Below are 25,159 nucleotides of genomic sequence, written 5' to 3'. Positions count from 1 at the left end.
GCACTGCCTGGTTGTAGTTATTAATTAATTCTTCCCTATTTTCAGAAGAGTAATGTGGCTTAAAAGAGTACCAATTGGATTGGGTGCTGTGAAATTTAAAATTTTAATCTTGGTTTGGTACTTGAATATTTGGCTTTGGGGAACCATCCCATGCCTCTGATCTTTAATGGGGAATGTAAAACGGGAATAAAAATACATACATCAAAGAGAGCTGTGAAAATTAATGTTTTTAATATCTTTAAATTTTGAGTTATAGTGATACGCAATTTAAATATTGGTATTCATCACTGCAGAATGTAATGAACAAAGCTATTATTAATTTTTCAAAAATTACTGTTCAACAGATGAGCTGTATGTATCTTAATTAACTGCAGTGCTTATATGTAATTAGGTCTCCAGGATGCCTCTTATTCATCTCTTTTTACAGTAGTTTTCACAGAACAACTGGATAGGCAATTTTACATTAAATACTTGGTATAGGCAAGATAAAGAAGTGGCAGTTGTTTTATCGTCCCACATAAATACAGAATTGTGTAGCTATTAAAATAATTTGTGCACTTGCACAAGAAAGTCTATTCTGTCTTTCTAGATTGTTATCAATTGATTTCTATGATTTTTATTTCATAGTACTTCATAAAAGGTGGCCTGTTTAGTTAAACAACTAGTCCAGTTACAAATTCAGCAGTCCGTAAAAAGATTTGGTGTATAATGTCTTAAAGCTTTAGTCTGGTCTGGCTAATGTCAGGTGTGTAACAGAGAACCCAAGGGACAGACAGAAGTCAAAGGTTTGGGGGCTTTCCCCTACTGAAAAATTAATAAATTCTAAGACCAAAAATAACCAACTTTTTCATTCAAAATGACAGGCACAGAGCACAGTTTTTCATAGCTGAAAATGTATGACCTTGTTTCCATCTTCAACCACAAAATCAGAAAAGTCCACAAAATCTTTCTGTATACATCACAACTGAAGAGTATGAGTCTGAATCTTGTGCAAGATCATTAACAACTTAATTTCTTTCCTCAAAAATTATTTGGTTATTGCTTTTTCCATTTGATATTTATACAAAAGTATGTACTGTATGATCTGAAAGATGCACCAGGCAATAAGATAACAAGGCAAGAATATCGGAGACTGTAAAATATCTTGCTAAGTCATTCTCAAGTTATGTTTTGTTATATGTCTTATCTGAGTTACGAGTTTTAAAAGGGGTATTGAGAATGGATTTAGGATTTTGCGTACAACTTTATCTCTTCTCGTAAGAGATGATGATGGGAAAAGAAAAGTAAATTCTTTTTGGAAATTGTGTAGTTGAAGCTGATATTATTAAGGGAAAAGCAGCAGCAGTCATGTGATAACATAAGCATTATGTCTAAAGTTTTGAGGGTTATATAAATGAAAATGGAAGTTAATGGGAAGGCATATCAGAAGTTGATTCAATTAAGTAATGAACCAGGAAGATAATTTCATGAGGATCAGTTTGAGAAAATAAGACTTGCAGGCACTGAAGCCAAAAAAGAGATTATCAGTGAGCAAAATACTTAGACTTTTTGTCAGTCATTTTTGAGGTGATTTACAGGAAGAAACAGTCTAGTTTAGTATTCAGCCGGAATCTGAGAGTTAAAGTGTGATGTCCCAAGGATGAAACAGTATTGTGGATTAGAGTATCAGGGAAGACAGTGGTGCTGTCAGCTGCGTTGAAGTAGTTAAGAGGAGAATTCAGCACAAAAAAGCAGTTTATCTTGGCAATGTTAAATTTATGTCTGGACACTTGTGAGTAAATTTTAGAAAGACAGGATTACTACTTTAACTTGGATGGAAGTCATGTAAGTTAGAGATGCATATTTATGAATCATTCAAATATCAAAAGAAGATATTTATTGCCCTGTTTATGTGAGAGAACCTCCTCAAATCCTGGGACAAAGAGATAAAGCATTGATGTTTCAGTCTGGGGTGCCTTGCAACTAAAGAGCGAAAGGGGGAAAAAAAACCCATCAAACAAGGAAAAGAAGCAATATGTTGGAGAGATTTTCCAAAGGAAAGACAATATCACCCATGTCAAGGTCATCCAATATTCAAAGCACAGTTGGTGAAATAATTGTTTCACATCCTAGCCAATACATCTATAGAGAGCTTGGTAAGAGTAATGTATACATGTGTAAGCTAGACTCAAAAGCAACTAGAGTGGACTTAAGGATTAAGACAGCACATGCTCTGGTTTGGGAGGTGCAAGTGGGAAGGGAGGAGCAAGAAGAGAAGAAATTAGAAGGAGAAATGTGATGAGTTCTAGGCATACATAACAGCAGAGACTGAAACCAAATTGTCCTAGCAGGGAAGTAATTTGAGGAAAGTAAGAGGCTAAGGTGAGGCAAGTGCAGAGCTGGAGGTAGCTTTCTGGTGTTGATGTCCTGCTCCTTCTGATACACAGCTGCTGGCAGCCACCTGCCTTTGTAGCGAGAATATGTGCCAAGCCAAATAAAATAAACTCTCTCTGCAGTAGTGCAGAACTGTGGTGCTGTTTGGTTGGGGTTCCTTTTTTTTTTCTTTTTTGTCTTAAGTTGAAATAAAATGGTACGTTATTACCTAGTGCTAGATAGCAACATATATTCAGATATTAAAACAAGTACATTTACTGCATCTACAGAGATCATCCTTGCAGCAGAATATAAAAATACCAATACCAACTTGCAAAAGCAATTTGCATCTCCTAGTAGAAATTCATACCATCTGTTGGTAAAACAAGAAAATAAATTTTTGAAGCATCCAGAAAGTCAGCAAGTTTAAAAGGATGTTAATCCATAGGAAATAATTTTCAGAATGAAGAATTTTCAGTGAGATCTCCTTGTTCCTCTTTCAGGCCAGTCCCTTGAGAGGATGTGAGCAAAAGTAACCTTGGTCTGACAGGAGGACATGGAAAACTGTGTTATGAGTCATTAGCTATTAGTAATTGACACTTTAAATCACACCTGACAACACAGTAGAAGCTAATATAGGTTGGGTTTTAAGTCGACAGCTATATTCTGAACTAACTGTCATTTCAAGGAATACATCATATTTAAACACAAAGAAAACATAGTATGGAAATTAATTGTGAAGATGATGGATTAAGATAACACTGGGCTTATTTATTGGCGTGTGAATATTTATGATAAATTATAATTCATTTATTTATAAGCAAAGATGTGCTGGCTTTGGGTGCTTTTAAGTAAATAATCAGTCTAAAGGACTTAATCAGAGATAGAAATTTTAAATTACGAGTTCTTAAAAGTTGTTACGCCTTACTATAGACAGTATGGGGTTTTTGATCCCCTAATGATGAGGAAATGGAAATTACAGTAACCTTGAAAAGTATCCATGGGACGTGGTGGGTGACCCTGCTTGAGCAGGGGGTTGGACTAGCAGGTCTTCAGAGGTCCTTTCCAACCCTGGCCATCCTGTGAAATGTCTTCTAAAGTGCTTTAATGCCTCATGTGATATAATTACATCTTGCAGGATTTTCACATTTTTATAATTTTTTTCAAATCAAAGCCCACTTCTTTATAATGTCAGTGGGTATATCTTCTCACAGGTGGTTGTTTACATGGCCAGTCTCGGTTATTTGCCTTTAGTTTTGCTGCTGTGTTCTTGCTCTACCTGGACTCAAAATTTGCTGGGATGAGGGTTTTTGACTAGAATTAGCTAAAATGTCTTGGGACACAGATTGGGCTTACAGAACTTCAAAATGAAAATATATTTGTAATCTAACTTCAGTAGCTGTTGCAGTCTCTCAAACATTCGAGGGAAGCTGAATTGCGTGGAAATACACATGATAAATTATTGAAAAGATTTAGCTTGGTTTCCTTACAAAGGAGATGACAGTAGAAAATAAACAGTAGTACAAAGAAAAGCTTGAGAGCTGCCTTCCTCATCTCAAAGGGAAACAAAAGACATTTAATGGAATCAAAGGCAACACATAAAAATTGACAAATGTATGTTTATTCCTTTCAGTGAAGGATGATAGTGCAATTCATGGCTGTGTAACAACTTTGGGATTTAGAATTTAGTAAGATTAAAAGAGACTGGATACATGGGTGGATAACAATAAGTCATAATATTTCTGAGCAAGAAAGATTTGTGGCAGGAGAAAATCTGCTTATTTGCTTAAGCAAATAAAAAAAAGAAATTGCTTGAGCAAATCTAAGTGTCTGAGGTTAAGACAATGCCCTTGTGCAGGGCACGTAGTACCACTTATGCTTAACATGAGGACTTACTGTTGTTTTTTTTTTTAAAAAGCATCTGTTGGTGGCCATTGTTAAAGGTGATAGAGACTTGACAAGTCATTTAGATTTGTAGAGAAGTTCACATGTTCACCAGTTTTTGAATACCATAACATGAAATGTATCTTTACTGTTGTAAGTTGGAAAACTGTTGCCAAACATAAAGGGCTTGTGGTAGTCTCACGGTGGTTGCTCTTGGTTTTTCAGAACAGTGGTGCAATTTGGTACCTTTCATACTGAAGTCAGTGGCACCATAATTTATACTGAGCTGTAGTATCATTTCTGCAATCTCACACACAAAAAAGAAACCGTTTAGAAGCAAAATCTGACCTGGCATTTGACATTGTAACTATCACGAATAGTAACTGCACAAGGTTTAGAAGCATTTCATTAATCGCATCGTAACCATACTGTTAATATATTAGTATGTCAAATCCTGCGTTTACAAAAGAAAATGTTTAATATTTCATTTTATTTATCCAGGGCCTCTGATGCTATGCAAATGTGCCAAACTTGGTCCCACTGTTCTTTGCAGTTCTGCAGCAAAAACCAATTATGTCCCAAATCTCTAGGTACATACAGAAACACCAGAGTTGTGTAGAAGACTTGATGTAAGAAAGCTATATGTATGTAGAGAGGGTCCCTAAATGGCTGCAATTCTTGAATTCAGTCATAACGGCAAAAATGACTGGACTCACAATTGATTGGAACATAAAATTCCCTCACAGATTCTAAGTTGACTCAAGGATTCAAGAATGCTTCTAAAAAAAATATATATATATATACATATATATATATACAGTTTTCAACATTAGTATCTAGATTATGATCTTTTATTGCTTAAAAATCGGGAGCAAAGATGTCTTTACTACTGACTTAATGCGCCAAATCAATACTGCTGTTTTTCCAAAGCATGTTCAAAGTTGTTCTAAGCACTCACACAGCTTGGTTAGTGGTAGAAGGTTTTTAATCTGCTTTTTTGGACTCTGGATTCTTCCCATTTCTCAGAAAAAGTTCAAAATTAAAAAGATATTAAGGTCCCATTGTTTTCAATGTGAAGAGAACAGCATTGGTCACCCAATGGTAGCAGATTTTTTTATTATTTTTTTTTAACAAGAGTCTGTGAATTTTAGAGATGAGGATCTGTGAGCCTGAGGGTCCAGAAGCCATAAAAATTAAAATATGTCACATTGCAGGAGTCGTGGTGCCAGCTTAAAGCACATTGAAAGGCTGCGATAGGCCGTTTGACTTCCAGGATACATATGCAGAGCGTGTGTGAACACAGTGTAGGCATGGCGGTCATGCACATCTGAGCGTGGATTAACGCTCATCAGGCTCTGTGACCTGAGGGCTGAGGCCGGTTTCTAGCAGGCGGGTGCCTGGCGCTGGGCTGCCTGCCAGTCCCCAGTGGCGTGAAGTGGCAGGGCTCCATATAGCAAGCGTGCACCGTGGGGTACGTATGAAGGGTGCATTTGAGCAGGTACGGCCGTGCCCCGTTTACCTACTCAGCAGCTAGGCCATGGCAGAGCATAGCACGAGCTCAGACTTCACGCCCCACCCCGCCCCCGGCATGCCAAAAGGCACATTTAAACTTGTACATGTGACCTGTGCCAACGGTGGAATCTTAGTTTGATCACAGAAACAAGCCCGAGCTTAAGCAGTATAAACTAAGATTACGTGTTGCCGTCTTCCACTGTAGACTGCTGAAAACAAGTTCCTCACAAGTATTTATGAACAGTACGTGAGCTATCTTGTCCTAAAATTGTGTGTGACGTTCAGATAGCATTGCCATTGCCTCTGCGCCCTTTAAAAAGAACTGTCCTGTGTGAATTCCTAGAGAAGTTCCTAATATTGCGTAGTAGCAGTAATTATTTTTTTTTATTCGCTTTCTTCTTTCACCAGTACCGGGGTGTTTTTTGGGTTTTGGGTTTTTTTTTCCTCTTCTCCCTCTGGCTTAAGGTCTCCTCCCTTAATTTTGCAGCAGTTGAAAACATAGAGTTGTTGAGTTGTTTCACATCACGTTGACAGGGATGAGTAAGTTCGATTCATATCACAGACATTTAAATTTTAAACTATATTTACTTGTTTTCTCTTGTTAGGTACAGTCACTCTTTGTCTACCCTGAGGCACTCAGAAAGCAAACCTGAGTTAACAAGAGGCATGATTTTTTAAAACCAGACCTAAATTTCTGCAGTGACAGCCTGATAACTGCAGTTACCTGAAAATATTTGCCTCACATTTCACACCGTTTCTTTCTCCAAACTGACTTTAAAGTGCAGAATATCATCAGCCAACAAAGTTGAAGCATGCCCTGTTAGATTGTAACTTAACTTTTTAACTCCGTTTTTCAGGCCTGACTGAACTCAGTGACAGTCCAGTTTCCCTGGAGCTAGAGCGTTGCAAGTCTCCCACTTCAGGTAAAGGTGATTGGCTTCTCTTCCTGCAGTCTGTATAAGCCATTCATGTCATGCATCACTGTGTTTCATTAATCCCAAAGAAGTGAAGTGCATAGTTACAGTTCCAAAGAGAAGGAATTACTGGAGACGTGCTTATTACATAGCACAATAAAATCCTAAGTCTATTTACTTAAAGAAAAATTACATGTACGTGATACATCTTGAGGTGAAGAGTATGAAAACATTTGAATTAACAACATCATGCAGGTGTATTCCTATATCCTCCTATTAGAGGCTTGTTTCTCTTGTTTTCTTAAAAGACTTTGACTTCTTTCTTTTCAGTAGGGAGACCTTGTAATTTTATATATATATTATGCATATGTGCACACAGAGAAATTAGTTGAAAACCAGCAATATGGAGATGGTAAATATTAACCATTAGAACTCACCAGTGGCTAAGTTATGTAATTTATACTGGAAGCGTAACCTCAAATTAAAATACTCACCAACCGCTTTAACCCAGCAGTGAAATCTTGGCCATTTAAAAATTTATAAATGTTTCCCATTTTACCCATAGTCCTTCAGAAGGTGGAGTTGATCTCGTTCCTAGAGATTTTTTTCCTGCAAGTGCCTAGTCCGCATTGATCTCTTTATAAAAATCGTTGCTTAGAACTCCTTTCTAGTAGCTGACTTTGAAATGTGATGGAAAATAAGGAGGTATAGCTGTGATACATTCGTTTTGCTTGTGGTATGCATATCACGCTTCTTGTAGTTTGGTAAGTATTGATAGATTTTTTTGCCTTAGTTTCAGTAACAAATTTCCACAAACATGCTATTCAAATTCTCTGATATTATTTCACGTATTTTACTTTATTATAACAGGACATATTAATCTGGAATGGAGGCCATTAATTAGTAACTTAGAAAAATGACACTAACAAAAGGGTTTCCCTGACATATCAAGAACTAAAACAAAACAGCTGTTTTGTAATATATATTTCCTTATACTATTTGCAACCGAATTCTGTAAACATGGTAATATCAAAGTGAAGTGTTGGTATAACACTAGCTCAAACTCTTAAGCTGGGCCTCAAACTCATGATATGGGCTTTAAAATAAAACATTTGATAACTCAGTATAATTAAGAGTATTGTGTGGCTAACTGGGATTCATCCTTTCAATCCTCTCTCCAGAAAAGAGCTAGAAACTCTCTCTTTTCTGAAAACTAAGGGATCACTGGCTTGGTAAACATCTGTGCATATGCTAAGTTATAGCTATAATGGTGACTGACTCCTATAAAACCTTACTTTTTCTGCAGTTAAATTCAATTTCTTATTCAGCTGTTGATCAGAAATATCTGTTTTAGATAAATTTAAGATAATTTGCTCCAAAATTTATTCTGCTTTTCTGTTTTGGAGATCATTCAGCAGGGAAAACATGGGATATTTATGAATATTTCCTATTTTAGCCCTTCCATGTTGTTTTCCAAGCTATATTTGAAACTTCAAAATGTGAAATCAGGTGCAATTTTTGTAGGCAGAAACTATTATTAGAATTAACTGCTTTTTAAAATAGAAGTTACTTTTACTGTGACTTATACTATTTTTCTTTTTTCAAATTAATGCACAACTAAAATGATTTTGCTGTGGCATACCTCTTTCTAAAACTGGACGCAATCCAGTCTAGTCATCTGTGTGACCTAAGAACTTGTGGAACTACCTTGTGCTTATCAGCACAGGCTCGCAGCTACTTCAGCCTTTGTACTGGCTGACATTTCTTTCTCGTAGAACACAACTTGCAGATCTGCATAGTTACAGGTTCGTCAGGCAGGATCCTTCTACTTCCACTCTTGCCTTTGATCTCTTTAACGTTCATGGCACACAAGCTCTGTAATGAGGTGTCCTGTACTCTGCAGAGTCCCCTGATAGCTGTGTTTGTAAAACCCGTGACCACAAGATCCAAGACTTTATCCTCCAGAAGTTCAGCAAAAACAGAAGGCACACTTGGCTGCTGAGTCAAGTGATTCAAGTTGCTGCTCAAGGGGGTCCTACTGGGTATGGCTACGTCACCAGCTGATGAGGTTGTAAAGACAGAAGGAACAGTTCGTTTTGTTGCAGTTCATTATGGTCACCAGACCACAGCAATGCCAGTTCTTCACCTGGCAGTGAAGTTCGTGCCAGTTACCGGCCCCCTGTACAATACGTATGCAAAGTGCAAACAGCCTGAGGACACTAGTCACATGACAAACGCTACGCACGTGATGGCATGCCAGTAAGCAGCTCCATCCTTAGTTCCATCAGAAGAGGAATGATTTGAGGAACAACATTGATGTGCCTGCATGCATGCTTTGAGGCTCCAGGACAATGCTTAGGAAGAATCCCTCCAGCATGCTAATGGCCAATGTAGATGCAAACAGTTTTACATCTAAGAGTCATTAGCAACTTGGATTTCAGTTCCAGTCAGGCCCATAAGAACAGTGTTGATAAAGGCTTCTTGAAGAACTTGAAAAATCTTCCTCCTCATCTCTTGGTCTGATCCTGAACATTGCTTAGCCTGCCTGAACCATCTTGGTTTCCCTGAAAAATATATTTTTCCTACATCCTACTGCTTGTCAGTGTTTAAACCTCTGACTATGCTTCTGCAGAGCCAGCTTTGTTTCTTTTGTCCCCTGCCCCAAATCAGGATTAGGCATTTGTGTTCTGTCACTGATAGGAGTGTTGGAGCACTGAGCAAGGGACTCCGTGCTGAAGGATGCTCCTTGTTTTACATGCAGGGCTAGTTTCTAACTCAGTACAAATCCAGCTTCTTCCATTAAGCAATATTTTAAACTTGTTTCACAAGACAGTCTTTTCAGCTGCTCCTCCTGTTCTGTTTACTAAAGCATGGCTTTGCAGACAACGTAATTGAAAAATCAGAATGCCGTTCTGTATGTTTTTCAGACTAGAACATGAAATTAAACCATTTGATGAAAATCTTTGTGAAATTCACAGTGCCACACAGAGAGTAGCAGCAAGTGACAACCTTGCATTTTAAGAATGGTAGGCAGATGATAATAATAATCTTCCTTAACCACTGGTATCTTAATTAAATTATTATTCAAATACTATAATGGTGGATTTCCAGTATTATACAGGAAGATGAAAAGTTAATAAAGCCATTTGAAAGATTCTGCTTATTTGTGAATAGCTGAGTGGTGGTGTTTCCACTGTAAGTAAAATATATTCCAGATATAGCAATATATATGGAATAACATTGGTAAAAATTGTGGAACAATAACCCCTTTAAAATAAAACCCAAAAAACCTTATCTATATAAAGTATGTTTCATGAGACAGTGGTGCGGCACGGCATGCCATAGAATGGTATTTGATTGGCTTAAAAAAACCCACAGATCATATAAAGAACAGTGGAGGCCAGGATTTTTCAATACCATCAGACTATTTTCTTCTTACTCGTGTATGCCGTGTTCTTTTGATGGAGAAAGTCAAGCTGCATTTTGATCATTGTTTGTCATTTGGAGGTCAAAAGTTAGGGCTTTGTGCTGCAGTCACTCTGCATACATTCACGGTGCTATTGGAGAGCTCAGTAGCTCTAAACCAAAAAGCCCCTCTGAGGCGTTGTAAGCACTCCTAACGTGAATGGTGCTCTGTGGAGTAACACAGTTAATGACTACATAATGTGTTACGGAACGGTACCCATTCCAGTAAAGTTTACCTTTATTTTTATCATCTCATTAGGAAAACTTAATCAGGGGCTCTTTGGAATATAATATATGTAATTGTATAATATCTACGTCCCTTACTGTTTAGCCACTTCCATGCAGCTTTGTATGGAAGTAGTTGTGAATATACTGTGAGCACATGAAAATGCATCTTTGAGAGATCATTTAACTTTGTTGTGTAAGATGTGATGGACACTTTTGACTTTTTTTCAAAGACCAGAAGGAAAGAACGTCATCAGTCCGTGTATAGGAGAATGACTTCTCAAATGCATGTTCTAAACTGAAAGTGCATTTATGTTTTTTCTTAAGAAATCATTTTCACACTGGGGGCTCACATCCAAAATGCTTTTAATTCTATAAAGCTTAGAGAAGGCTATGTAAAGAATTCTGCAGTTGATTCCCATGAGCATTGGAACAGGTTCATAATGGCAAGATTATGAGCTTTTATAAGAACCATGATTTCCAAGCGCTGCTATCCTGATTCATTCTGCTGATGAAATCTGCTGGGATTAGGCCCATGTCATGCCAGGCTTCTGCTTTCCTACATGAAATGTTTTTAAATAGCTTTGTTTCGAGAAGAATATTATTAAATTTCTAAGAGTTGCCTTTTTTTAATTCGTGGGTAACTGCAGAGTAGCTGAAGAGATGTGGCTCAGTTTGAACATTATATTCTCCTGGAAAACACGCAAGAAAGTAAATTTTTCAAAACATTTTGTGTGCGTGGAAAACAAAGAGTGTAATTTATTTTGAATCTTAATTATTGATAACACTGCCAGCATAACCATTTCTACTTACTGAAGTAAAAACAATGTTTGCTAGTCAGAAGGCAAATTAATCGTTAAAGGGAGGTTAGCTCCTGCACCGTGAATACGAGGTGCATTTTATCACTTGTTCCAATACGTGAGGGGAGTTCGGATCAGACGAATTCGCTCTTGCTTAAGGTCTTGAGAAGGGATGTGCCCGTAGGGATTAGCAAGGAGCAGGGAGCAGTGTGAGGTGGCGGAGGGGAGGAAATGGGGACCTGGGTTGGGGCCGTGGTGGTTGGCGCAGGGCTGGCCCCCGTGCAGCCCGTGGTGCCTGGCTCAGGCTTCCAGGGGGCTGGAGCTCGCCAACGGGGGCGAGTGGCCGCTCTGGCCTGGGGAGGCAGGAGCTAAGCAAGGGAGCAGGGTGGCTCTGGGGGTGGCCACCAGGACTAAACATGGCCCGGTGACTGCCAGGCAGGTCCAGGGACCGGGGAGGATGTCGGTCCGGGCGCCTGGGCCCGGGTCAGCAGGAGTGGCCAGGCACAAGTGGCAGTGACGTGGCAGGAGCTGCAGCGCAGGGCAGAGGGAGAGTCAGGGTCAGCTTGACAGTAGCTCCTACGGGAAAGTGCTGCTGAGGCCACCAGAGCAAACGGGCAGCCTGTACACTGACCCCCAGCAGCCAAACCTCCAGGACCTTACTGTGTACCCTGTCCAACCAGGTAGCTAAATATTAGGCTCTTAAATCCATGTTTTTGCAGTGGGGAACTGGGACTGATATTCCAAAGTGTTGAGGAGGTGGAAGCTCCCTAACAGAAAAACAGCTCTATGAAGTCACCTTCATTATAAAAAATATCAAATCCTCTGACTACGGTCCTGCTGTAGTAGCTGAAGGAAACACCACCAAATTCATAGCTGCAAGCACGCATTTGTCGGTTGTGCCTTGGTGTTGTCATTGAAAGAGTGATGGGAGCCGTATGGCTGTGAGATGGGATGTTGTCAGGTCTGGAGAGCGGGGTGCTCAGCTTAGCTAGCTGCCAGACCGTACTTACTAACTCTGTCTGTGCCTCTTTCTCATCCCACGGTTCGGTAACTTGACTTCTTACACGTGAAGATCTTTTGGGCAGGGGCTGTCTGGCCCTTGCACTGTGGCATCACAATTTCTTTTGGCTGCCTCCAGCATGAATGCAAACAGATAATGGTAACAAACCACTCTCCTATCCTCTTTAACCTTTATACTCCATCCTTAAATTAAACTGGTTTTCAAAAGCTCTTTCTCAGCAAGGCAGGATTACATGCATGATCCTCCTTTATAATAAATGTAGAGTAAAATATACACGATTTGGGTACTAGAAAAAGGTTACATAATAATATCTGCATTCTGGCCTGTTTAACAGTAAAAGGTTAGTTTTACCTAATAAAAAAAAATAAGCACAGCTTTAATCACAGTAAATCATGAAAGCAACCAGCTGCTCCTTTTGTTTTTACCTTTAAAGATACTGTCTATTGACAGGGGTCCACACTCTGTCCTAGCACAATCGTGTCCTACACCAAAAATTTCCAAATTTGTTGATGGAGATATCGCTAGGAGTGACTCCTGGCATCCTCAACTGCGCTTCCTGCATTTCCCTGCGCTGTGTGTCTCCTTTGGCCACCTGCTCCCCATGTCCTCTGTTCCAGCGCTGTACCCATAAACCAAGTCATCAGCTATATATTCCTTTCCAATCCTCAGCCGGTTCAGCATGCTCAGCTGTGGCAGCTCCCAAATCAAGCCTGTTTACAGTCCTTCAGCGGAATCAGAAAATGCACGCTTTGCATGTGCCGTGTGAGCCTGCACACAAATAGCTGGGAGCTATTTCTGCCGTCTTGCAGTTCAGACACACATACGGCAATTTGGGAACAGCTGTGGCGTATAACACAAGACATAGAATTCCTGTTGTACAGAAGCACCTGTAACATAGAAATTAAAGAGGTTAAACCACCAATTTGCAAAGCTCTAAGCCTCCATGATGACAGCACTAAAGAAGCTCCTGATGTTATTTGCAGCTAGGTTTTATAGCTCTGAAATATACTAATCTAGATCCTAGTCTGTTAGTAAAGTGTCCTACCGTCTTCCTTAGGAATTGGGAATCCTTTTTCAGCGGGCTGGTTGGGCCAGATGTTGTCCTTCCTTTAAAAGGAGGTTTTATCACAAATGATGCTTTTTTCTCTATAGCAAAGCCCTGATTTTTTGGAGCAGTATCCTCCATCCAGTCTGCAAGAGTGTATGACAGCTGCTCAGATAAATGGAATGGTTTTAAAAGGCTCTTCTGAAAATCAAGCTGCTTTAGTGTGTGTGCCTAAAGTGGACGTGGGAGCCTAACACTCGGTATCTAAATTAGAGAATTTTCACGTAGTAGTGTTAGCGATGTGTATTTTGATGCTGGGTTGATCTGAAGAGATCTTTTCACCTTGTCCCAAAGCATCCAGTTAAAGTGACGGCTAGAAATGTGTTACTGGGAGGGCTATCCTTTCCGTGATATTCCAGTGGTGTGTTCTGTCTCCATTACCTGTGCGATATGCCCGCTCTTTTTCAAATGGTATGGTTGCGAAATGTTGCTCAAGAGCCTGAAGGGCTCTCCTGCTCTTCCCTGAAGAAAGAAAAAAAAAGCATCTAATGTAGGTGTCAGCTGATATTTTCTTCTACCACATTGCAGGCTTCGTAGTTTATGACACCATGAAAGAATGAAACAGAATTTCTTTTTAGGGGCTCTGTGACTTGAAATGGTAAGTGGCTGTTCTGGGCATCCTTCTGACCTAAAAGCTGATTAAATAGAAATGACAAAGGACTTGTTCCTTATATTCATGTGTCCCTGTGTTCCTGTCACTATGATACTTACCGTGTGGGACTTTCTGTAGAAGTATAATAGTTAGCTGCCAAAAACTTTATTGTTCACTTCTAGTAACAGACAGTATGGGTGAGGGGTAAAAGCCAGAAAACAATGTGACCAAATACTGAGTGAATGCAAAATGAAAGAACCATATTGGACATTAAGTCTTCTGAATAATTAATGAAAGATTTCTTAAGGCATTCTTTTAATAAACTTAATGCCATTTTGGCTGCTACAAGACATGCTTCATTTCAGTTCTCGGGTGTTCATTGTTTAAAAATGTGCTTGCATATAAGGAAATGAAAACATTTTTGAACAGAAGCAAAATTGTAGTTTTCTTGCATAATTGGAACACAACAGACAATTAAATTTTCAGTAAATTGAGTGTAATATTTTGTTGTCTAGATAACACCATGTTATATCCCAAAGCTGCTGTATTTCGTTTCTGTGCAATCTGTCTTCCTTTCCGTGATATTCCAGTGGTGTGTTCTGTCTCCATTACCTGTACAATATGCCCGCTCTTTTTCAAATGGTATCTTGAGGTATGATGTCATCAGAACTCATCATTTCATTGCACCCTCTTATTAAATTGGTTTCCAGGTGTTTAAATATTTGTGCTATGGTGCATAACCAGCATTTGCAATATTTGCCTTTAATCTCATTTGAGGGTTTTTTAATCATTCCTGTCATCACAAGGTAAGATATTGCAGCACACAGCCAAAGCTGTGTAAAGCACCATTCGCTTCTTGAGAGCTGGAGTAATGTTTATTCCAGTGCTTCTTTGTTCAGTTACATTTATTTTGCTGAATGGTGTACATGAAAATATTTAAACCATAATTCTGCCTTTATATGCTGATTTTAAAAAGTGCTACAAATTTGCAACATGGTGTTAAGCACAAGATGGCATGTTGTTGTCCCTCGCTCCTTTTTCTTTCTTACTTATTAACAACTGCCTTTCTCCTTTTTCTGTTGTTTCAGTTAAAGGATCAAGAAAGTTAAGTCTGCCAACAGATCTTAAGACTGATCTTGGTACGGTAGGCGAAAGCCAACAGCTTTAAACTTCCTTACATTCATTGGCAAAACATTTTACCAACTGATTCATGAGATAACACAATAACCTCGGAGGCTTTGTCTGAAAAGGCTTTCTAAAAACCACCTATTAACCCATACAGTTCTGTTGGCAGCTGTCAGCATTTTGCTTGTTGAATATTTATTTATTTCATGTAGACGTATTTTGTCAATCATTACACACTCTGTGTGTAACATTTTACTATGAAAAGGCTCCAGGACCTTTTGCCCACTTGAGCCATTATAACTGGTTGTCAGTGATGTTTATCTCTGCCTGTAACACCCAATGCATGCGCTAGTCTGTTTTCTGTACTTGTACAAATTCCAAGCCACGACAGTGATAAGATGGTAGTACATCTGTAGTTTATACTGTCTTTGAACTTCTGAGAAGTCAGATCAGAAATCAGCCATTTGTATCTCAGCCCTCTCCTTGAGACTTACCTCGCCCAACTGATAAGTACACAGTTTGTTGTTACCTTTCTCTCAATTTTTCTTTAATATTTCAGTGGAAATGCATAGTGAGAGTAAAAATTTCACCTCAAGAAACCTAAAATGAAAATTCAACATCTTGCCTAACCTACAAATATTTGGAGTAGATCATGCCCTCTTAAATACCCACATAAAGGGGCTTGCTCCTGGCGTTCGGGTTGGAATGTGTGGTTCACACAAAGATTTTTATACGTGTCTTTAAATATTCTCAGTCTCAAGAAGTCCTTTCTAGTTTTGCTCTCATGGGAAGTTTCTTGTGTAAGATGACTGAAAAAGCCATGTAGCCATGCCTCATTACTTTGAGTGTCTTTTTAGAGATAGAAATAAAAGTTAGATTACATCCTTGCATAATGCAGCTGAACTTAATTTCTGTCACTAGGAATCATGTGCATGTATCAACCAACGCAGCACTGTTCCCCAAGGCAAAAGGCAGGGTAATAAATGTGTCTTCCACATTATAAATGACTGAAGAACTTGGAGAACTGCTAATAGCTCCTGATAAAGATTAAGTAAATAAATGTTGAAAAATCATTGGGAAATTCAGATTGTGCAGGTTTCGTGTACAGGATTTAGTTGGAATAACTTACTCCATCAACTGTGATGTTTAAGAAACTAGGAATGTAGGAATACACACACACCCCCCAAAAAAAAAATGAACTATTGTAATACTCATAATACTCCAAAAAGGTAAAAGGAGTGATGTAGGCAGCTATAGACCTGTAAATTAATATTTATCACTAAATAATTGGGCAGCTATTAAGAGGGTAGGCAAATACTTAGACTACCAAAATAACCGTAGAGTAGGACCTAAGGCTAAACCATACTCCACGGATCAAACTTATTTTTATCAGTATTATTAAAAATATATCATCTTGAAGGATGCATAGCATGAAATAGATTTAGATCCTAAATCATAACACAAGAGAAAGGTAAATTTTATCTGTAAAAGACTGGATTTATAGGTTTTCAGAAATGCAAGAAACAAATTGGCTAGAAGCAGTGAGGGCTTTATTGGGTCATATAAAGAAGTTGCATATCAGAGGTAAAAACTGCCTTATCATCAGCTTTCCTGTAATCATGCTGGGAGCTGGACAATATTGTAACCATTAAAACCCCCAGGACTGGGGAGCAGGACAACTATGTACAAAAGGAAAGCTGTAAAAGTTAAATCCAACCTAAGAGCATAGGAGGCATGATGGTCCATCTTAAATGTCTGACATATGTAGGGAAGTTTGAAGATTAATGAAATACATAATCCTGTCTGTGATTTTGATTTCAGAACAGTCATGTTTCTACCATTCCTCTATTTATCTGTACCCATTGCATTTTAATACTGTAGAACAAGTTAAATATAAACTAAAAATAAGTCTAAGAAGGTCTATTTCAAAATCTTGCAGAAACTAGTGGAACTCCATTAATTTCAAAAGCTTCAAACACACCAAAAGGTATTATGGAAACTGTCACTTGAGCATTCTGTTTGTTGTTACTGCCACAGCTACTGGGGACTCTGTACTCATATTACCAAGAAGCCTGGTGGATTGCTAAGGATAAAGTATGTGGAAGCAACATTCAGTGTATAAACTGGCAGATATTCATGGCTAATCAATGCAGAAGAAGGTTTAAAAAAAAAAAAATCCTGAAACAAACCAGAAAAACTTATTTCAGTTCTCCTTCCTGACTGTTTTCGAAGGGCAGAAGATTCCTGTTAATTACTCTAGCCATTAAAACTGTGCTGAATTATAGATAGCTTAGTTTACAACAGGCTGGAAAAAGCCCTTCGTTTCCAACACAAGAAGCTAAATTTAAATAAGAGTTCCTGGAAAAGGTGATGAGTAATGTCTGCATTTCATTTCATTTACTTCTGCTCCAAAATACCCTGGCTATGCTGGCGGGCTCTTAGAGATTATCTAGCCACTGTTTGGCTGTTGCCTGAGATTGTACCCATAGTCTGAATATTCAGGGGATAACAGTACTCTCTGGTCCACACTTTTTGTAAAGATACTCTGGCCACCATTTTTAAACGGTAAGGTAGCGTACGTCCATCGCATTGGCCCTGGCTCATAGCTCTTTGCAGAGTGCTGATGCATCACCTGCTCTCAGCGCCAACTGCAGCTAGTTGGGAAGCACATTAGCATTTGGCAGCTTACAGTTCTGCTCCCTTCTTAGGGTCTGGCTCATGTAATGTCCTTACTCTCATTTTGCTTTGAATTGTAATAGTAGAGATTAAGTAGAAATTAAATCTATTTCAGGTGGAGGTGCTGCAAGTGCTGAAAATTGCTTGGGGAGTAGTTTGCTGGTATTTAAGGGAATAATCTGATGACTCAGGGTGTTCTAGTTAAACCTTGTCAGGATTTTCATGACTTAAAGGTACTTTGGGACTCCATTTCGACCCCTGTATGACTGATAAAGTCAACCTCAGCATCTTTTTATTTCGATGTAGTGATTATTGTCTGCCCTTGCCGAAGAGTTTGTCCCCTGTGGATGCCATATCGCCGGAGAAACGGGAGACTGCCATATGTGGGGCTGGATACTGCAGACCACAGTAACCCAGGGTTTATTCGAGTTGGCCAAAGAAAAACGTGACATTGCTGTTGCCTGTACTGTACAGTTTCCCTGTTATCCTGCAGAGGCAGCTCTGCATGATAGTATCTTTATTTTTTAACCTAATACTCTTTCCCAAAGTTTTCTGAAAAGATCGTCTACACTTCCATGCACTGTTGCAGTGAAAGGAATGATTTAATCTAATTTAATCAGGTGGAGAATCTGGGATATATCCAGACACATACAACTGCTTTAATATGAGAGTTTTCTAACTTTGCTTCACCAGCCACTTTAAGTATCAGCTTGTAATTTTCTTTTTGTTAGTATTTCTGCTTACATTATTAAAAGCTTACAGAGTTTCCAGCTGATCACAGGGAGCTAGACAAAAGTCCTAACTAAAGGTGTAGATACTTGGTGACTGCTGATTTTTATTTAATTCCTGTGAACAGATGGTTTCACTGTACAAATTTATGCTATCACCTAGATTTTATTAGCCAAAGAACAAAATAAAATGCAATTACAGTCAGACATCTTCTGTTTCCTCTTGCTAAGCTGTAATCTTCGAACGATTAATATAATTTTTTATGCTTTCTGCATTTATAAGCAGTGAATGAATTCTTTAGCAGGTCAGAGTTAATGTCTCCCATTTTATACAGCAGTGAAAAACTAGACAAAGTACCAAATAAGCTTAGTTTTTGCAAGGATTTGAGAAATGTCTTCTGATGCAGAGCCCAAAAACTTCAATTCGGAAAGTTGGCTTCATAAAATACGATTGTAGGGGTCAGACAATGGAGCTTTGGTTCTAACCCTGCATTCCACTTTCTATGAGGTTTGTGGAATCTGGTTGTTCTTTCCTTAATGCTTTATGCATATCATAATAGAATTATAATATGAAAACATCCATCATTCAATGCCTTTGCATTTCATTGCAAGGGTAGTGTCACTTCCTGGGTGGTCCCAAGCCTATGAAACGGTACCCAGATATCATAAAGAAGACCTGATTTTTATTTTAAGGATCAGCAGTGGGGTTACATCAATGCTTGCTTTACCCTTTCAAAGTATTTTACAGCAGACGTTAGGCACTGGCAAAACTTTGAAGCTGTATTGGGCAAACAGGTAGATTTTAAGTGGAAAGTTCTAGACTAGTTTTCCTGGATCTGTGATTCTGTTTACAATGCTAAGGAACATGTCAGAAATTTTTAAATTGTGTGAGTTGCTGTCTGACATTTTTAGAAAAGGCAAATCAGACGTCCAGCAGTAACAGTGCTTTTCTTGCCTTACTTGGCAATATACATTGAAAATTATATGTCTTTTTACACTCAAAGGGTTTTGTGGACTGTTCAGTGTGTATCGTCTTCTAGAAGGGTAATTTCTATTCAATTTCATTCTGAAAATAGCAGCTAACTTGAGGAATCACTTAGAATTATAGCATAATTAAAGTTGGAAGGGACCTTTAGAGGCTGTCTAGGCCATCACCTCGCTCAAAGCAGGTCTGGTTGGAGCAGGTAGGTCAGGACAGTGTCCAGTTGAGTCTCAGATGCCTTCAAGGACGGGGGGTACACAACCTGTCTGAGCAACCTCTTCCAGTATTTGATCATCCACACCAGAAAAAAGTTTTTCCTTACATTTAACCAGAATTCCCTGTGTTCCAAGTTGTGTCCTTTGCCTCTCATCTGGTCACCGTGCCCTCTGAGAAGTGGTTGGCTCCATCTTCCCCGCGTACTTGGATCAGGTAGTTGCAGACAGCAATAAGGTCTCCTTGGTCTTCTCTTCTTAAGGTTGAAAAAACCCAGTTCCGAGCCTCTCCCCTTCCATCATGTGTGCCAGCTCCCATACCACAGCGTGGTGGACCCCTGCTGAACTCCTGCCTGTATGTGCATATTTTATGTGTAATGGGGAGCCCAAAACTGAGCACAGGACTTGTGACACAAGTGCCAGAGAGAGGGGGACGATTACATCCCCCAGGCTGCTGGCTGTGCTCTCACTGATTCAGTGCACAGTGTGATTTGCCTTTTTTGCTGCAAGTTTGGTTGCTATTAAGATGAAAAACATTGTAGGTTGGATGAAAGTCTTTTACAGAAATGGTTTTAAGCATTTGGCCTCTGCAATTTTGCATTTTTCAGGTTTGTATTTTGATATTCTGTAGCTAGAACTCTACTAGACAAGAATCTCTTTCATCTGCTGCAGGTCAGGTGTATGACGGCATCGGTTTCTTCCTTAATTAAATAAGGAAAGGTTTATGGTAAAAAAATTTTAAAAGAGAAACTGTATTAACAGATACATTAGTGCCCTGCCAGTTCAAATAACCAGAAAAAAAGAGCAAGAAGAGCTGACCACCAGGTTAACTGCTGACTATTACAGCAGAGTAGGCATGTGCTCTGTGGTTATATTTCAAATGCCAAAAGGGGCTGTGTTCTGAGTTCTAATGCTTCCAGATTTAAAACAAACAAACAAAAACCTGATATGGGAGATTCGACAAGCAAGTTGTTTAAAGGAAAGGTAAGTGCTTAAAATTATCAAAATTATACCCTAACTAAAATGTTTATAACTGATAGTTAAATGTAGTCACGAAGGAAAGGCAGTAAAATTTGTTAGCTGAAACAACAAAACAAGCAGTGAAGATCATCATACATTGTCGAGTTGATAATAACAAAATGATAGGGAGCTGTTAGGCTCACAGTGTAATAGATATTCTCTGTTCCTACGTTCTCTGTTTTCACTTCAAGAGGAGTTCCTTACTGAGGACTCTCAAAGGTAAGTCATTTTTCCACCCCTTTCAAGCAGTGCCAACACATACGTAGTATTCTTCCATTCTGTGGTCTCTGTGCAATTCTCAGATTGTAATTCCCTCCAGCAACCAAAATCTGGGGCTACGTATAGATTTACCAGACCTGCCTGCACCCAGAGGTCCTCTCTAGTGAGTAATCTGGATTGGGACTGAGCTCTCACAGTCCGTCAGCTGTAGGCAGAGACTCGGGCAGGAGGCAGATGGTCCTGTCGCCTTGTTTGCACTTCAAGCACCATCCAAAGTTTAGGAAGTGACCTGTGTATGCAAGCAGAAGAGTTTTTAGAGAGTAATAATTTCCCATGTGTACTTTTGACAACAAAGTGATACCAAAAGAAGGATAAATAATAACTCTAAATCAGGGGTTACCAACTATAAAATCTGGGTTTGCAACACTAAAATAAGAATGAACACTTGTTACTGATTGATTTATTACAGTGACCTGGTATGAAATCTGTCAAAATCTATGATGTATAATGTTAGCAAGTTTGGAAAAACTTAGGGGTTTTTTTTTAGGATTGTTTCATTGCTGCATTAAAATTGTATGTAAATCTAATTATATTTGGAATGCCTGAATTGATCATGCCTATGCTTTTTTCTGTTAAGTATTTGCAAGCAAACTATGTACGTGTTAGCATCTGTGAAATGGTGCTAGCTCAGTTATTTCAGACGTTCTTACCTCTAGTTAAAAACAAAAGGTTTTGGAAAAATCAAAGGAAGAATCTCTGAAAGAACCTGGTTAGAATAGACTACACTTTTGTTATAGTTATCTTGCATTATGTTTATTCATTTCAGATGGAAAGGTGGAGTTTTGTTTGGAAAGTCTCCAACATGTATGTGTCATGCTTTATTTTTGCCATGTTCAAGTTGAAAAAATGTTTCTGATCCAGCCTCTCTGAAAAATCTTTCCTTTGCAAAACCAGAGAATTAAACCCAGATTTTTCCATCTTGAAAATGCAGGTGCAATGCTACTAATGAGGGGTGCTCAGGATTAGTTGTTGATATCCTAGGTGGTCTTGGGGTTCATCCACTCTACATGCATGTTTCAGTGTTGTCCTCTGTACAGCTCGGCGTGTTTCATAATGAAATCAAGCTTTCTGTCTGCTTTCCTGTTTGTTGCACAAAGCACGGCAACAATTTACGTTACATTATGCTGTCGAGGCACGCTGAGTCCTGTGAACTTTCTGAGACATTCAGTCCGGTAGTGGGGTGTTACATGATGGCTAGAAATTCAGCAGAGGAATCTGAGGAGCAGGCTTAGATACAGGTAGCCAAAATGTTCCCACTCTTCTCAGGGAACAAAGCTAGGTATATTTTTTAGATTTGCACTGCTGGGTTTGGTTTTTCAGATATGATAATGCAGTAGTAATGTTATGACATGTAGTAATATATTCTTAGTGTTCTTCATTTGTGTTGTTTTGTATTTTGGTTTCATTATTCATAATTGCAGGGAAAAATACCAGTTTTAAAAGGGGGTCTGTCAGTGACAACACACAACATTTTCAACCACTTCACAGTATTTTATTTCTCAGAAAAATAAATCTGTTCACCTTGCTTTCAAAAAAACGCTAATATCTAGAATCAAGTGCACGACAGGAGTTCATTACCATGAGAAGAATGCCGTTATATTACCCGGGCAGTGCATTACAATGACAGCACATTATGCTCTTAGTGCGGACCTAAGTGTACGAGCGGTGTGTCAATAGGGCAATTCATCCTTCTCTTCAAACTGATGAAGGTAAATAGACGCTTTTGCTGGCAGGACATCTCTGCTCACCTCTTCTGCTAGGGCTCTTGCCTCCTGCCCTGCCTGGCTGGCAGACCTGCACCAAGAGAAAATCATGATCCTGACTTGAAAGCGTAAGGTGGCCGTCTGTGTCCTCACTAATGACCGACCACGCGCCTTGAACACCAGTTTTCATTATTCTGCATGCAAACCTGAGACCGTTCTTCAGGCCAGTTCTACAGTTAGGAGATCTCTTTCTTGATTTAAATAGGTATTTCTTTGCTGGGTAAAGAAATCAGGTTAGTCACACCCATAGTTATCACCCAAAATCTAATTTGTTGATAATACAGACAAATTCCGCAGAGGAAACTTTTCCTCCCTTTAACAGTAGACATTGCGTTCCTCAGGGTTGGTTGAGGAGATTCTCTGGGACTCATTTTTCAGGTTCCTTCTGCTCCACATTAAAGCATCTGTCTCTGGACCTCTCGCCTGCTTCCTTTATTGATTGCTTTGGTACAATTTAGGATGATATTACAATGCTTCTAATCACTCATGTTTAAATTCCTTTGTTCTCAGCCTCTCTCAGATCATTAGTAAAAACTGGTTTTCAGCTAGTTTTCCGGTCAGAATTTATCTCTTTGTAGAACTGAGAGAAATGGTCTTAATTTTTTTTTATTTATGTCCAGTGTAACACAACTTGCTGGGCAGCAACTGCAAGTACATGTTTTTCCTTTCTTGCTGACATTTTTAATACATTTGGTTTTAACAAGAGATCAGCTTTTCAGTGCTAATGTTTTGGTTCCTTTTGCATTTTGCAAAGGTCACCCAGTAGTTCAGAACAGTGGTGTGACAAGACAGGTTGTGTAACATATACATGTTACTGTGTGTAAACTAAAGTCAGCATGTGTATATGTAATATGCTCCCTGCCTGTGTAATACTCCTCAAAACAACAAATCTGAGGCTCCAGCAGGCTTGCCGCTGTCACCTGGCATGTGCAATCTCTAGTGGTTTCACTAAGTTCGCGGTAACTAATGTTCCTTCTTTGGTTCCTCTGAATCTCATAGTCTCGCTGGTATTTGGTGTGACACACTGGCCTTCCATTCAGCACTGTTGTTTCTTTTTTTAAGCAGTTTTTGGGGTGCACGCTGCACTGAATGGTGCTACTGTTTGGTAATGGGGATAGCTAAAGCATTTTTAATTGTTGGGGGTAACACTGAGAGCCCAAAGGCAAACCACCAGGACCTGCGCGGTAGCAGCAGCACACGGAGAGCGTTAGAGAATTTTGTGTCATGAACTTGTCTTATATATTTTAGTATATCTTAGATAGAATGTGTGGAGATAAATCGGTATGAAATGGACTAATACACTGTGGCATGGGGTAATACGCTGTGATTACTTCCAATGGCTTACACGAGCCTTACATTTTTAAATTAATGAACAGAATAGCTACAAAGTGAGCCCTGGCTATTTACTTCACTACCCACAACCAGTAGAAACAGCGGCTGCCCTGACGGAGTGGGATGGCTGTTACCTGGTCTGAAGACTGCCTGGAGGGCAAGCTCTGCTGGGCCAGGCTGCCCCGGCCGTGCAGGGGTAACCGGTACTTGCTGCGGCAGTCTGGGAGCACCAGAGCGTGTAACGCAAACTGCCTTGTCCTCACGGGCAGCAGCACCCACGGGAAGGGGTAGGAGGCGATGGCAAGTGCAGTGGTGGGAAAGGGTCGGGAAGGGAAGGGGGCTTTCTGTGCAGGGCTTTCTCCCCAGGCGAGGAGAGCGTTAGGAGCTGTTGCAGTGCAGCACAGAGCGATCTGTGCGCTGCTTCTCGGGTACCAGTGCTGAGGTCTCCAGCATCAACTGGTGTTTCTGTTATGAGAACAGCCCCAGTGAGCATGTGACAAAAGCGGTAAGCCAGCAAGGAAAAAAGGTAGTATGGTGTTCCTCCTTGCGGTCAAACAAAGCTGGGGGGAGAGCCAGGTTTTTACAAGCCTCCTCTCTCTGTTCTTTGGGGTGACTTTTCTTGCATGCTTTTTTTTTTTTTTTTCCCAGACAATGTGGTAATGAACTCTTTCTTAAATAGGACGTAAGCTTTCTTTAGAAATGTTTTATATCACTGAGCTTATCCTATAAAAAATGTGAGAAATTACTTTTTAATTACACACACAGGATTTTCTCATAGATTTGGGTGGTCCTTATCTGCTTGATTCTTTTCAGCTTCTCCACAAAAACGTTGCAGTCATACTTTGCATAATTATATTACTCTTTGTACAGTGTCTTTTTGGTTTTACTAAGGTTTGAAGAGCTGCATTGCTCCTTGGATATGTTTAAAAAATAATCATATCTAATCAGAAGAACAGAGCAGTGTTAAAACATAGAAAAGCACATAGCTGATCACTAAAAACCTTCTTTTGCTCGTTGTCGTAGCACTCATTAGCATTTCTCCAACTTCAGTACTTGAAGGGGTGTCCCTGCAGTTTCTAGGATGAGGCCTGATGATTTATTACTTTTTTTTAACACAGGAATTGGCTTTGCTTATTTGGAATGGCATTGTCAAAACAGTTATAGGGATTTAT

At 39.3% G+C, this 25,159-nt stretch overlaps 1 protein-coding gene across 4 annotated transcripts in view; it reads left to right on the top strand.

The window, feature by feature from the left end:
• STXBP5L (syntaxin binding protein 5 like) overlaps positions 1 to 25,159 on the top strand; it is a 209,063-nt gene that overhangs the window by 156,824 nt on the left and 27,080 nt on the right. For 2 of the 4 annotated variants that reach the window (XM_040597097.1, XM_040597094.1), the window contains one exon: positions 6,606 to 6,671. In XM_040597097.1, coding sequence (XP_040453031.1) covers positions 6,606 to 6,671 — 66 coding nt within the window. Of the gene's footprint in view, positions 1 to 6,605; positions 6,678 to 25,159 lie in introns of all 4 variants that reach the window. The other 2 variants (XM_040597095.1, XM_040597093.1) reach the window with 1 other exon arrangement.

This window comes from Falco naumanni, chromosome 5, assembly GCF_017639655.2.
Source record: "Falco naumanni isolate bFalNau1 chromosome 5, bFalNau1.pat, whole genome shotgun sequence".
NCBI lineage: Eukaryota > Metazoa > Chordata > Aves > Falconiformes > Falconidae > Falco > Falco naumanni.
This window is presented reverse-complemented; position numbering and strand designations above follow the sequence as displayed.